A 14633-nucleotide genomic window follows, 5' to 3' on the forward strand; every position below is an offset into this window, starting at 1 on the left:
GTTCCTTCCCAACTGTCATAATCTGGAAGAGAGCGCTAGCACGCCCACTTGACTATTTTCTATTAGTTTTTAGTCCAATTAATTGCTTTCCTTTCCTTTTCTTTAATCTTGTACTTAGTTGGTTTTGTAGAGGGCTTTGTTGTGTAATCCCCTCTCTCTTTTTCTTCTTTCTAGTGTATACCAGGGTCTCCAGATTTCAAATGTTGCCTTACTTGCAGAGAATTTATCCTGATCAGTGGCAGACATTTGCAGTGGATCTGCTGCTTGCAGGAAATGCATATCCCTCAAAAGTGTACCATATGCTCCGCTTTTAAAAGCCGAGCTAGGAAGAATCAAGAGAGAAATCTTCAGCTCTTAACGATGGAGCCTTTTCTCCATCTCTCTCACCTAAACCTACTTAGGAGAGATCCTCTGAGGACTCAATCTCATCCTACTCTGCTTTGAGAAACTCTTGGTCTCTTCAAAGTGAAACCTCATTGGAGACTGCATGTCTCACTTTGGGTACCAACGAAGCTCCAAGTTCCATCAGTACCTAGCCTGTACCTGGAACTCCAGCCCCCTCTAAGACTAAAGGCACTGAACGTGACTCGGTACTCGTATCCTTTTCCATATCACAGATGCAGGAGACTGCAGCAGAAGACTGTACGCCAGGGCTACTCAACCGCAGCCCGCAGCCTGTTTGTTTGCGGCCCGCGGTGCGGTTTGGGTTTACGCAGGGCTCAACACATGGCCCACGGGTGGGAGCCAAAACAAAAAAGGAGTTAATATTATGGTCTTCTGTTGATATGCGTTTTAATAGGTAAATTCCTGGACTGTCATTGCTCATGAAAAGTGCTGACATACGGGTGGAAATTGGGTAAATATCGTATTTTATTAATATCAGCAGAACTGACTTAAATGGGGCCTGTGTGTTGTGTAGTCTTGCCTTAATCTTTGTATTCATGCCTGTCAGTGTGAAAGAAGCTAGTTGCATATATTTGCATACATATTTGCATGAATATGCAAACACACTTAAGTTGCGGCCCTCGACATGTGCTGTGAGTATCATTGTGGCCCCTGGGGCTTCCAAAGTTGAGTAGCCCTGATCTAAGGGCTCTGCTTCTAAAGGCAATAGCTACAACTCCCTCATCTTCCCTATGTAAGATGACCGCCAAGATGATTTTGATACAAGGGAAATGCAACACTTCTCGTAATGTCTTGTTTGCACCTAAGCCATCTACGTCGGTACCATCAGATGAGACTAACTAGAGCAGCCTGTGCCTTTGGTACTGAATGCAGAACTTTGCCTCAGGCCAAACCATACAAATTCAGATACTCCAGGGACCTCTTCATTTCAAATGAGCCAGTCTTCCCTATTGATGGGTATCAAATGTCTATTGGTACCAAGAGTGACAGTCATCGAAACTGGGCCTCCCCCCAATGCTGGAGAAATTCCTTGGGCTCCATTTTGAATAAGCAAAAGTCACTCTGGCATTAGAAGCTGTAGGTGACCTTGTACTTCACCACTGAAAACAGGTCAGTTGGTGAACGTGTGCAGTGTAAAAACGGGTGAAGGGTCACTAGTAGACCCTTGGCCTTTTGGGCCATGCAGATTACTCATCTGCATCACTTCACAAATTACCAGGCTCTTAAGGCAAAATATAACCATGCAAGTTAATCTACATGTATCTCCTTTATTGAGCTCCTGCTGACAGAAGGAGCAATTCCATTGTATCAATGACAAAAGCCAACAGTTGGCTAGGGCCTTGCTAGGACCTGATGCTACAGCTCACTCCATTTCTGAAGCAGTAGTTATGCGTAACACATCTTTGCTTCAGATGTATGGGTCCCCGAGAGAGGTCCAAAACAGGATCGAGGACCTTCCTTTTGATGGATTAAATTTTGTAACACATCAAGCTTCTGAAGGTGAAGGCGGTTAAGAATGCTTCTGTCCACTTTCTGCCATTAGTCAGCAATAAATTGTTGTCAGATTCCATGACACCGTGAGATTCCTTATCTACTTGCAAGTAAACAAGGTTAGTAGATTCAGAGCAACACAGCAATCCCATTCTGCTCCATTTCTAGGATTTCAGAGACCTACTAAGCCACCCAGAACAACGCCAAAATTTCAAAGGGAAAAAAAAAAAAACATCCACTTCATCTGCATCCGCCAGCCAGCCTTCATCAGCATGAAAGTGGCAAATTTGGTAGATTGGCTAAGAAGCGTGGAACAACTCTGCATCACCAATGTGCAAATGCACCATTTTGTGCCACCGCCCCACTTCTGAGACTCTCTTCCACTTTCCTTCCATTTGCTCAGGGAGGGAGGGAGAGGAGTGGGGGCAGGGGGTACACTTGGGAGAAGAGGCAGGGTGGCTGTGGAGTCCTGCAGCTGGGGGCAGGAGCCCACCCCAGTGTCCATGAGGCTCAGCGCGTTCCTATGGGGCTGCATTCCTGGCCCCCAGATGCAAGGTCCTCAACCATCCTGCATCTTTCCCCGAGCACTCTTCTTCCCCCTTCCCCATCTCCACTTGGCCAATGCTGGCCTCTCTGCTCCCACTGGAGTGGAGGTCCTGAGGGTGCTAGATCCGGAGGTTACATCCTATACTGAAAGGCCAGTCTTAACGAGGTTCCATCTGCCATAAAGAGAGCTGTGCCTCTGTTCAGCAGTATAGATTTGCAACTTAAAATCAAGCAATCCATTTTGAAACCGCTGCGAAAGATAGCATTCCTAGGCTCCCTTAGGTGGAGTACCAGCCAGAGCTTACTTTCTCACAAACTGGTCTATGACGTTAACACACCTTACCTCAAAAATTCAAATCAGCCCACAGACATTAATAAGAAATTGCTTTCAATTACTTGGACATGTGAGAGTTTGGATCTGTATGGCAATATGCTTAGCTATGCCTTTGATGTTTCTACATTTGGTTCAGGATGGTTTATACTCTGGACAAGCTGGTGTCAGTCCCTTATCAAGTGTGAGACTCTCAACTTGTGGAAAGACTTACACAATGTTTGTGCAGGTGTTCTATTCATCCAGCTCTTCCCTGCCATCGCCATAATCATGGATACATCTCTGGGGGTTTGAGAATTGCCAGAAGGACTTTGAGGCATATGATTTCTTATGAATATGCCAGCTCGCCACTTCTTAGGGTATTAGCCCATTCCATGAAGTCTCTCTCTACCTCTTTGTTCCCATTGTTGAGATCTGCAAGGCTACAACTTGGTCTTTGGTACGTACGTTTTCCAGGTACCACAGTGTGGTTCATTCTTCCAGATCAAATGCTATCAATGGGAATGCAGTCTTTCCCTCAGTATAGGATCTGAATCTGAAGGTACTGCTCTGAAACCAGCTGAACTGGGGTACCCTTAGGGACACTACTCAAAGGAGAAGAGGCTACTCGCTCTAGGCAGTCATTAGAGTTCTTTGAGATGAGTGTCCTATAGGATTGTGGTGTCCAGCACGGTAACCACATGGCTATTTGGCTGTTTGAGTGTGGCTAGTTCGCTATAGCAGTAGCAACTATAGAATCATAGAATAATAGGACTGGAAGGGACCTCGAGAGGTCATCGAGTCCAGCCCCCCACCCTCAAGGCAGGATCAAGCTCCGTCTACACCATCCCTGACAGATGTCTATCTAACCTGTTCTTAAATATCTCCAGAGAGGGAGATTCCTCCCTTGGCAATTTATTCCAATATTTGACCACCCTGACAGTTAGGAATTTTTTCCTAATGTCCAATCTAAACCTCCCCTGCTGCACTTTAAGCCCATTACTCCTTGTCCTGTCCTCAGAAACCAAGAGGAACAAATTTTCGCCTTCCTCCTTGTGACACCCTTTTAGATATTTGAAAACCGCTATCATGTCCCCCCTTAATCTTCTTTTTTCCAAACTAAACAAGCCCAGTTCATGAAGCCTGGCTTCATAGGTCATGTTCTCTAAACCTTTAATCATTCTTGTCGCTCTTCTCTGTACCCTTTCCAATTTCTCCACATCTTTCTTGAAATGTGGCGCCCAGAACTGGACACAGTACTCCAGCTGAGGCCTAACTAGTGCAGAGTAGAGCGGCGGAATGACTTCATGAGTTTTGCTTACAACACACCTGTTGATACAACCTAGAATCATATTTGCTTTTTTTGCAACAGCATCACACTGTTGACTCATATTCAACTTGTGGTCCACTATGACCCCTAGATCCCTTTCCGCCATGCTCCTTCCTAGACAGTCGCTTCCCATCTTGTATGTATGGAACTGATTGTTCCTTCCTAAGTGGAGCACTTTGCATTTCTCTTTATTAAACTTCATCCTGTTTACCTCTGACCATTTCTCTAACTTGCTAAGGTCATTTTGAATTATGTCCCTATTCTCCAACTATAGTGGTTGGTTGGACACCACGGCAGTAGGTGATCCACTGCCTGCCCTTCCATCCTCTATTTTGTTTTAAAGTTTTCTCTAGTAGAGAAGGAACTGAGGGCTGCTAGCCCAAACAGCCCTGTTGATCATTGATGCAGAACACCAGGGTGTGTGGTGCACAGGCCAAGCGCCACTAGTAGCAAAAACCTCCAGTCAAAGATGCATGGAGTGGAAGCATACTTGAAGTGGAGCACTCGACTTGCACTACAGTTACTGCACAAGGTGAGTACCTCTCCTTCACCATGACTACGCAACTCAGAAAACAGGAAGTTTATGTTCCCGAATCTCAACGTATTTTCTTTGTGTGAAGTCATAATTTGAAAAACTCTAATACTAATATAATCAATAGCAAAACAAGAAGGTTTTGAGTACTTGTTCTGAAAATTATAAAAAAATTATCTCGCCACTAGGTTCTTATTTCCTCCATATGCTTTTGCATAAGTGGACATCTGTCTTAAAGTAAGATATGTTTTTGTGTGTGTTTCCTTAGCAAGGTGGTCTCTCCCAATTCCATTTTTTATTTGTAATCCATTGCTGTCTGAAGTTCCAGAAATGCAAACATATTACAGTCAAGCTGGTGGCTGCTGACAAAATTGCTGTCTTTGACCTTCTGATGCAAGTTTAGTAACTAATCTGGAGAATAATGAACCGCAATTAATGAAATCTGCTCTCGTATTCAAGTGTGTTTCTCAGACAGCACATAAAATAATTGAAAGAACTTCCTGCTCTCTAATTAGTTAGATTGAATTAATTTGGCATAATAGGATTCTTCATGTAACTAGCAGATCAGCTTCCGATGAAGCTGTTTATATACCTAAAAGATTGGCTTCTGATGAAGCAGTTTATATACTTTTAAGTTAGAAAATACACATTCTCTCCGACTAATCTGCAGTTTTCACATTAACTGCCAGTACTTTGTAAATTAGAAAGCAACTATGTTCTTTAACCATTTGTGTTTATTTGATTCTCTCTCTGCTTTCACTTGTTCATTTTTAAAACAAGTTAGTGATGCCACATGCAGAATTTACGGCTTTTCCCGTTCTTATTGTTCAAGGGGTGAATTAATTATTTTAAATTTCACATATGGAGAAAGGAGGAGGAGAGTGGGGGTTGCATCTTTCTAGTTTCCAGCTATATATTTGCTTAATTATGTGCATGCAGTTGAAGCTTTATTTCTATATTAGCGTATTGTTGATTCCATAGTCTGAGCAAGACAGAATTATTCTTCACATTGTGACCATTTTGATCTCTCCAAACGGTTCATGTAATGGCATTTGAAAGTATCTTTGTGTGTAGGTATTTACAATGTACACAGCAGAGTGCAGTCAACACATTTTTTCATTAGTCGCAAAAGCAGGCTCTTGAGACCAGTGTGAACTCACTCAATAATTTTAAAATATTTTAAGATTCCTTGCTTGCACTCTCTAGATATTAAAATGATGGGGGCCATAGAAGTATCTGAGTGTCTAGGTGAATAGATTTTGTTGTCATATTGCTGAAATGAAATGTATTTTTATGTCACAGCTACTCTACAGAAGAATCTCTTCTCTGAGTTTCTGTATTCTAATGTCATAATTCATTGCTGTCTCGTTGTGTTCCAGAAACGCAGCGATATGGCAGAGGAGGAGAGGGCAGCTAACAAAATTGTTGTCTTTGACCTTCTGACACAGGTTTAGTAACTAATCTAGAAAATAATGAACCGCAATTAATGAGACCCGCCCAGATAAGCAAATTACTTTCTCTGGCATGCAGAAATGTATGTATGTCATGCCAGAGATGTGCATGCTGCTTAGCATGATGGAAAGGACTTCCGTCCCCTAATCAAATATAAATAATTTGATATAATAAAATCCTTTTTTTTAAATACGTCTAAAAAGCTTTTTTTAGGGTTTCTAATAATCATGTGTATGCTTTAATCAGCATGGCTCAAGAGATCCTTCATGGCCAACTCAGCTAATATACATCTTATTCTTATTGACTGAGTTGTTAAGGCTTCAGTTTCTTGCTGAATTGGGCTTCCCATATCATCCTTTTCAATACAATTTTAATTAGAATGATTATTTAAAGCTAATTTTTAAAGCAAACTAGTGACGCTCGGAAAACTTGAAACTTTTAAATATCTTGTTGTGAATTATCCTTTTAATCTTGCTACTTGCAATTGGGAATGACATAAATTAATTGCACAAGAAACAATGTATATTTAATTTTGCACTAAATACAGTGTGTGTGTGATTAATGAAAGTAAATCTTAGGTTCTTAAATTGCCTTTAATTTACATTTAATTAAATTATTATTGCATGTTAAACCCCAATAAAGAATTCTGCAGTAGATGTTTTGAAATGGTCGTGTGAGTGCAGTGCTGTCAGACAGACAGTCCTTGCAGCTGATGTCAATCCCCGTATTCAGAGAAGGTGCAGTACAGGCAAAAGCAGTGGTGATTCCCTGACTAATGCCCTGCCAGTATGCTTCTACCAAGACGCTGATTCTAGCCTCCCTGTCCCAGTCAGTCCTGGACACCTTCTCTGATGCTGCAAGTGGGCGAGCAAGTTCCTAGGACGGTGGCAGTTTTGTGATATGATCACTTGTCTGCTGGTATCTGGTGTTCAGTCCAAGTCATTTCACATAGGTCTATAAACCTTGCAGAATCAAGCCTCAGATGAATAGTAAGGTCTGGAGCTCCAGCCTCAGTCCTGCAAAGCACAGAAGTCTTTAATTGGTCTACTTGCGTGCTTACAGTTAGCTCCCATGCAGGGCCGGATTAAGACCTTTAGAGGCCCTAAACACTGAAAAGATTATGGTGCCTCCCCCCATATGTAATTCAAAATAAAATCTCTCTTTTTTTTTTTTTTTGGTGCCCCTGCTTTGCTGATGCCCTAAGCACGTGCTTAGTCTTCCTATTGGGTAATCCAGCCCTGCTCCCTTGGGACTAATCACATGCTTCAAACTAAGCGTTGCAGGATTTAATCCAGTGACCTAGAGTAGAAAAGCTCGGTTTCTCATTACCAGTCCCCAAAGCCATCCTATCTCCTTTTACCACCTTTCTAAAGAAGTAGTGTAATATTTCTTGATATCCCTGTAAATCTCTAATTGTTTGAATTTGATACTTAAATTCATGAATTCGAGAATAATATAATAGGACCCATATAATATATTTTTCTAGTTCACAGTATAGTTACTGACTACCCAGTTGTGAAGTCTCCTAATGTCCTACACCATTATTTTTATTTTTCACATGAATAATAGGGATGTTAAATATTGGTTAATTGAATAGCCGAGTAACCTCGTGATTTCCTGTCGGTTACTTGACTATTCTATAGAACCCGGGGGTGGGGCTGGCAGCCAGTGCGCTCTAGCCCCATTCCCAAGGAGGTCCCTGCCACTCTGCACTGCTGCCTCTGTATCAGAGGTAGCAGCATTGGGTACCAGGTGGGAGCTGGTCCATGAGGGGAGCCAGTATATAAACCAGCTCCCCTCACAGACCAGTTACCTGTCGCCCTGTGCTGCTGCCTGTGATAGAGGCAGTAGTGCGGGGTGGCAGCAGCCCCTGTCTAGGGGGGTCTGAGCTCACAGACCTGGTGCGAGCCAAAACTCTGTCGGGCTGCCTGCCTGCCTGGCTCCTAATACACTTTAAATGCAGATCTGCAGCAGGGGTAGGTCCCAGACCCATCATGAGCCAGGACTGAGCTGGGCTGCTGGCCAGCCTACTAAAAATGTACTGGTGGGGGGGTGAGAGGAGAACTTTGTGTACTCTATAGCATTAACCTATAAGCTTTTGCTTATCAATTTAATCGACTACACTATTACATCCCTAATGAATAACTCTTATTATAAAATCTAAATTAAATTGTATTGAGCACCTCTCATTGGGAACCTACCAAACAAAGTGCTTTGACATTCTCTTTTGGTCCACGTTTGTCAATTCATTGCAGATCACATGTCAGAAATTATCTCTAAGGGAGGCCTGACTGAATAGACCAAGGACCAAATTCTGCCACTCAGATATATATCTACAGCCACTGTGTACTTCAGTGAGAACCATTCTCATGCATTTGAATACAGAATTGGGCTCTGCATGCAGAGACCTGTATTTCATCTGGTGCGTGTCTCTTTACAAACACAAGTTATTGTAACCAGTTGCATTAATACTTCTCATTCCCCCCAACTCACTTGACTACAGTTCCTAACCATTATTTGTTTTAATATCTTTGCTACCTGAGAAGGGTAAAAAGCATCTTTTCCATCTGTTTCCTGTCAACAGCAAAGTTGGTTTAGTGCCACTTTTGATGATTGCTTTTTTGCACCACATTTTTTTATAAAGTTGTCTGGCAAAGATATTTAATAGTTTTTTGTCACTTTCAAGAGGCGAATGGTATTTTCGCACTTGATGAATGATTAGACTATAACCATTTTATTTCTTTTGTTGTCAGAGAGCCACAAGGCTTTTAGATGTTCTGAATTTACATGCTGGGAGACTGACGGGTTTTGATAAAATATGGGAAAGCGGTCCTTGAGGAGGGATCGGGAACGGGATTATGGATGTGGTCTCATGATGAGTTTGACAGTGATTGACAATTAGCACCCAACTGTCCATTATTGCACTCCAAGCTGGTAAGAAGATTGCCAGAAGACCCTTCCTAGCAAGGGAGCAGGGTGGCTGTAGGCAAAGCAGATGACTGTTCTCAGGTGTCTCAAATATCTTTTCTGAGAGGGTTGCATGCATGAGGGATGGCTGTGAAGGCAGACCTGGAGGTGAGATCATTAGATTTTCTGGTGCTTGTGTGGTGGCTCGTGAGGCCGTCACTGGGACGTGAGAAGTCCTGTACTCTTGTGTGGATGGTAGGAGGTAGAATTTACACGTGGGTGCAGGCGTCTAGATACCCAGTGAAGGAAGTGTGGCTCGTGAAGCCTAGAGGATGTGAAGGGAATCCTCCTTTATCTGATTAAGAAGATGGCATTCACCAAAAGAGAGGCTCTCAATGGTATTTTGTAGCTCTTGGGGAAACCAGAGGAATGAAGCCACGACTCCCTCCACAAGGCAATGCTCGTAGCCATCGAGCCTGAGGAAATGGCCGCTTTGAATACAAATACAGATTCAAGCACTGTCCTTGCCACCAGTTTGCCTTCCTCCAAGATTGACTGGAACTGAAACCGGTCTTGCTGTGGCAGTTGACTGTCATTCAGAAAGTTGTATTTAGCCAGCAATGCCCCATCATTCGAAAGCCTGAACTGCAGGCTAGCTAAGAAGACCTTGTGTCCCAAAAGGAGTATGGGTGTTGTGTTGTTTTTTGGACTGCTCGGTCACAGTCTGTGCCACAGGGGAACTGGAGAGTGAGAACAGAAATTCAGATGCCTGGGCTGGTACATGGTATTTATTTCCTGCCCTCTTAGGGATAGGGTTGTGAATGGTTAAGCGGTTAGCATCATCCTTACCAGTTGATGCTTAGCGGTTATGGTTAATCGGTGGGAGCTGGAGTATCCCCCTGCCTGCCGAGGGGTCTGCCTTGGGCAGAGGGCACTACAGCCATGTTGGATGGCTTCTCATAACAGCATCCTCACTAGAGGATAGACTCCTTGCTACCAAGAGGGCAATAGAGTGGTTCCTCCAGATTATCAAGGAATGGGGGGCGGGGGGGGCAGATTCTACGCCGTTTACTTCCTAATACCAAAAACATCTGACCCACTGATGGTTCCTAAGCTTACAGTGGACTCTCATCATTGTCAGTACAAGGCCCTGCCATTTGGATTCATCACTTTCCCTGGGATTTCACCAAAGTTTTAAGTGTCATGGTGGCCAAGTTCTGGCTTTATGGAATCCTTGTATTCCTGTGTCTCGACAGCTGACTCCTGACAGCATGATCCAGAAACAAATCCCAGATTTCAACCTCCATGTTGGTCAGACTCTGTTCCTCCCTTGGAGTCAGTGTTGAAAAATCAAATTTGGACCCCAGGCAGTCCCTGGACTTCACAGGCGCCTCCATCAACCTAGTCACAGCACAAACATACCTAGCCTGGGACAGTTCTAGATCTTGCAAGAACTCATTGCTCGAGTTACCAACAGTTCTTCAGCCCCAGCCAGAAGTTGCCTATTCCCTCCTTGGTGACACTTTCAAAAGATGAACCTGGGACAGTGTTCCTTGTAAGCTGTTGGCTTGCACAGCCACTCAGGAGAGATTAGATGCCTCCCAGATGATTAGCAGAGCACCCAGAGTTAAGCTTTGTGTTTCTACTGGTGGTACACCTTAGCGCATGGCTCGGGGCACACACTTATTCTGCACACGGATGGAAAAGAATAGAGCTTAAATTAATTCCTCTGCCAGACAATACAAATCATGGACTGAACAGACACTAGATTTGTCTTATTGTGATAATCTGTAGCCCATTGGTAATCCCTCACCCCATTTCTTCCCTGTGACTGGAGGGGTGTTAGCAGTTCTTGAATGGTCCCCCTTGGAATGTGTTAACTATTAATGCTATTAATGTCATATATTTAGCAGTGACATTTTCTTCATTTCCTAGACCTGAAAGCGAACTCTGCATAAGCATGACAGCTTGTTTGTGTCTCTCTCCAGCAGACGTTGGTCCAGTAAAAGATACTGCCTCACCCACTTTGCACATATTTTTCAGTTTAGCGTCCTGCTTGTTATAAGCTGTAGTGCTGGTTTTCAAAGGAACTGCCAAGAATGTAGTTTCTTACAGACTCAGAGCACATGGGTGTTGAAAATCTTGGTAAGACTAATGCTGTAAACCAGGAGAACGTTTTGGCAGGGATTTAGGTAGGTTGAAATCTAAGATGTTCATCCACTTCGAACAGCGAATCTGTCTGCTTGTTCGGTGATGTCCTCTAAAGTAGCACAGGCTACTCCTCTTCGTTTACTTCCTACTTTGATCTGTTTGGTAGGCAGGCAGGCAGAGAAACAGCCACACCACAGAAATCTTTATTTGCACTGGAAAGCTTTGCCCTATGCAGCTCTCGTGTGTGTGTCTGTGTATAAATGCAGTCATGTATAAATGCAGAGTCATTCTCGTTACATTCATTAGTCCCCTCAGAGAAAGTGTCAGCCAAGTCCATTAAAAAAATGCAAAGCTCTCTGACTAAAGACTGTTCGTTATCCCAGAATTCTAAATACAAAATGTAGATTTTCCTCTTCAGTTAAACTAGTTCAGCAATATTTTGTCCTTTAAGTGAATAATGCTGGTGGTTGTTTTTGTGTTTTTCATCCCTTCAGCCTGTCCCACGCATTATGGTTCAGTCGGCCAGTATTGATGCCAGTGCTGCAAAGATAAAACAGGTAGGCCCCCTACGTAGGCCACAGTATCTTGTGGTTGGAAACCAAAGACAACGATGGCCGTGTGGTGTGCAAAGGGTACTGCTGGTATCATTCCTTCCACCTTTTTCCATTTTAACATTGCTTCACTTCCACAATTAACTGGAATGGAAGCTGGAATGTGCATTATGTCCCACTAAATTTGCCTCTTACATTGCTAGTTACACTTTAATATTTGAAAGCCGTGCTAATTGTACGATTGCATTAGCAAGTGAGTCCCTTAAGTTTAGCTGCTTGGAAAGGAAAGTGGCTGGGCTGGGCTGCTGTTCATAAACAGAAGGGATCTTTTCTTCTGAACGTTGAGCTTGATTCTCAGGTTTGCATTTCATTCTTATTCAGGGTATCAATGTGCAAAAGGCCAGCATGAGCCAGCAGAGAAAACACTCTTACGAGCTCCCACGATTCAGCAGAATTTCAGTCCGATGAGTAGCAAATCAGTTTTCTCCTCTTGTGCTTATGTTGTCCGAGTAAAATGTGTTAAAGTGAGGCATGTGGAAGGTGAATCAATTAGCCGGTTAAACGGTAGGGTCTGGAGCAGCTTCTCGTCTGACGTGGGCCAGAGGCTGCTCCATTCCCTCAGGGGACCCACTGCTAACGGGATTCTCTGATTGTCTAGAGCAGCCCCATCCATGGCGAGCCTGGGCACCTGGTATAGGCAGGGGCTGCTCCAGACAACCAGAACAGTCCCTGCCAGTGATACTCCTGAGCATGCCGAGGACAGGGCCGGGCTGAAGCAGCTCCTCCCGTGTGTGAGGTTAGGGGGGCTCTCCAGCCCAGTGGGAGGCCTGCTGGTGCCCCCTTTAATTGGTTAACCAGTTAAACAGGATTTTACACCCCGAGTTAAAGCATATGTAAAAGAGAGCAGCCAATGAAAGGACAGAGCTACGAAATCTTCTTGTACGGCACCCTGCCTCATAAAAGAGCTACAAATATGTTTTAATTGACTATAACGTTTTCAGAAACTCGTCTGTAGTACCTTTCACTCAGCAATCGAAGGCTAGTCTTTGGTTCTGAAGCACCACTAATTCAATCACATTCCGCTTTCTCTAGAGGCCACTTATATTTCCCATCCAACAGCCTCCTCACGGGAGGGGGAAAGTCCCATCCCTCGGGATATTTAAAACTAGATTGGAGATTAGAGTCTTGGTTTGACAAAGCCCTGGCTGGGTTGATTGAGTTGGGATTGGTCCTGCCTTGGGCAGGGGGCTGGACTTGATGACCTCCTGAGGTCTCTTGCAGCTCTAGGATTCTATAAAGCAGTAGAGAATAGCTTGAAAAGAAGGGACCCTCACCGAGAGGAAGGTGGATGAGACAATGCAATAGATCTCTAGAAAGGAGTTTTTAAAGAATTGCAGTCGCTTGCAGTGGTTAATTTGCTCACAGAAAGCTACCTGCTATGCTCAGTCAGCATGTGGCTTATGGAAAGCAAATGCTCTTTTTTGTTGGAACCTCCATGCACGCTCACCTCTTGATGGCTGACTGATGGATCAGACCCCATCACCATATGTCGGATACCAGAGGTCTCAAACTCTCAGCCTGTGGGCCAGCTACAGCCCGTGTGTTTTCCCACCTGACCTGCAAAACGTTTTGAAGAAGTTATTGAATCAGGCCCGTGCAACTGCCGGCCTTGGGGGGGGGAGGGTGGGTAGAGGGATTGGGAGGTGGGTGGTAAGCGCGGACTCACCTGCACACACAGTTCCCAGCACCATGCAGGCCCTCAGCACCCTGGCTGTGGGCACTGCTTGCTCTGGGAAGCCGGGCTGACGTGAACCATGCTGACCAGGGAATCAACCAAGCAAACGTGCTTTGCAGCCAGCGGGGCGGAGCCAGTGGGTTTCCTTTTCCATTACCCCGGGCGGGGCAGGAGATTCTAGTGCAAGGACACGAATGTTAGTGTGAGGGCAGAAAGGATCTCAGTGCGAGGATGCGAATGTTAGCGGGGGAAGGGGATGCATACCAGCCTGATGACATGAGGGTGTCGGGGTGAGCATTCAGTTTCATGTCTTTTATGAGATCCTGATTTCTGGGCTCCTGGACCCAGGGGGAGACACTGTCCACTTGCCGTACTATGTTGCCAGCCCCAAGAGTTCAAAGCTCATGAATGAGCCCCTCTCTTCCCCGCAAATCCTAACAATTCTTGGGCAGGCAAGGAATTGTATTAAGTTGTGTGACAGGGTTTTTCTTTGCTAAGAAATTAGAAGTAAAAAAAATACAAGAAACGTTTTTAACATCTCCAGTGACGTTACTGGCCCCCGAGGTGGATTTGAGGACTGGCCCTGGCCCTGAGGTAAATTGAGTTTGAGACCCCTGTCGTTTACCTTATGCGGTGCACTAAATGCCCCAGTAGCGATGATGGGTGAATCCAAACAATCACTAGACAAAGACAACAGATCAGCTGTGGTGAATACTTTTTTTCAGAGCAGTCACTACCAGCCTTTATCCTCAAAGGAAACCCACACAATGCTTTCAAAAGATGAGCCCGAGCACTTAAATTCATTGCTCTGCTAGACCGTACCAATCATGGACTGAACAGACGCGCTGTATTTATGGGTATTACAAAAATCTATCATCCAGACACCCCATCTTTGTCAGAATGCAGAGGTGTTCATGGGCCATTCTACCTAGAATGGTCTCTTACAACATGTGCTAACCAGGTACACTAAGTAAATACCATTCCCAGATCTGAAGATGAGCTTTGTTCGATCCAGAGCTTGTCTCTCACCAACAGAGGTTGGTCTAATAAAGATAGTGTCACCCCTGTCTTTTTCTAACTCTGAAAACTCAAGGTAACTTTCCACCCCAATGGATCCAAATTTAGAACAGAACATTAAAATATATACCTGTAAATTAGTAAAAATTGTATACAAGTTTGCCTTCCTTACACCTCCAATTCCACTCCCCACCCAAAAAAAAAAG

The 14633-nt window shown here is 44.2% G+C and overlaps 1 protein-coding gene across 5 annotated transcripts in view; it reads left to right on the forward strand.

The window, feature by feature from the left end:
• KIF13B (kinesin family member 13B) overlaps positions 1 to 14633 on the forward strand; it is a 177802-nt gene that overhangs the window by 153701 nt on the left and 9468 nt on the right. For 3 of the 5 annotated variants that reach the window (XM_006135585.5, XM_025191000.3, XM_089776990.1), the window contains one exon: positions 11619 to 11681. The exons of the other annotated variants lie outside the window; for them this stretch is intronic. In XM_006135585.5, coding sequence (XP_006135647.3) covers positions 11619 to 11681 — 63 coding nt within the window. The remainder of the gene's footprint in view (positions 1 to 11618; positions 11682 to 14633) is intronic. 5 annotated transcript variants of the gene reach the window in all.

The sequence above is a fragment of the Pelodiscus sinensis genome, chromosome 3, assembly GCF_052426305.1.
Source record: "Pelodiscus sinensis isolate ZL-2025 chromosome 3, ASM5242630v1, whole genome shotgun sequence".
Lineage (NCBI taxonomy): Eukaryota > Metazoa > Chordata > Testudines > Trionychidae > Pelodiscus > Pelodiscus sinensis.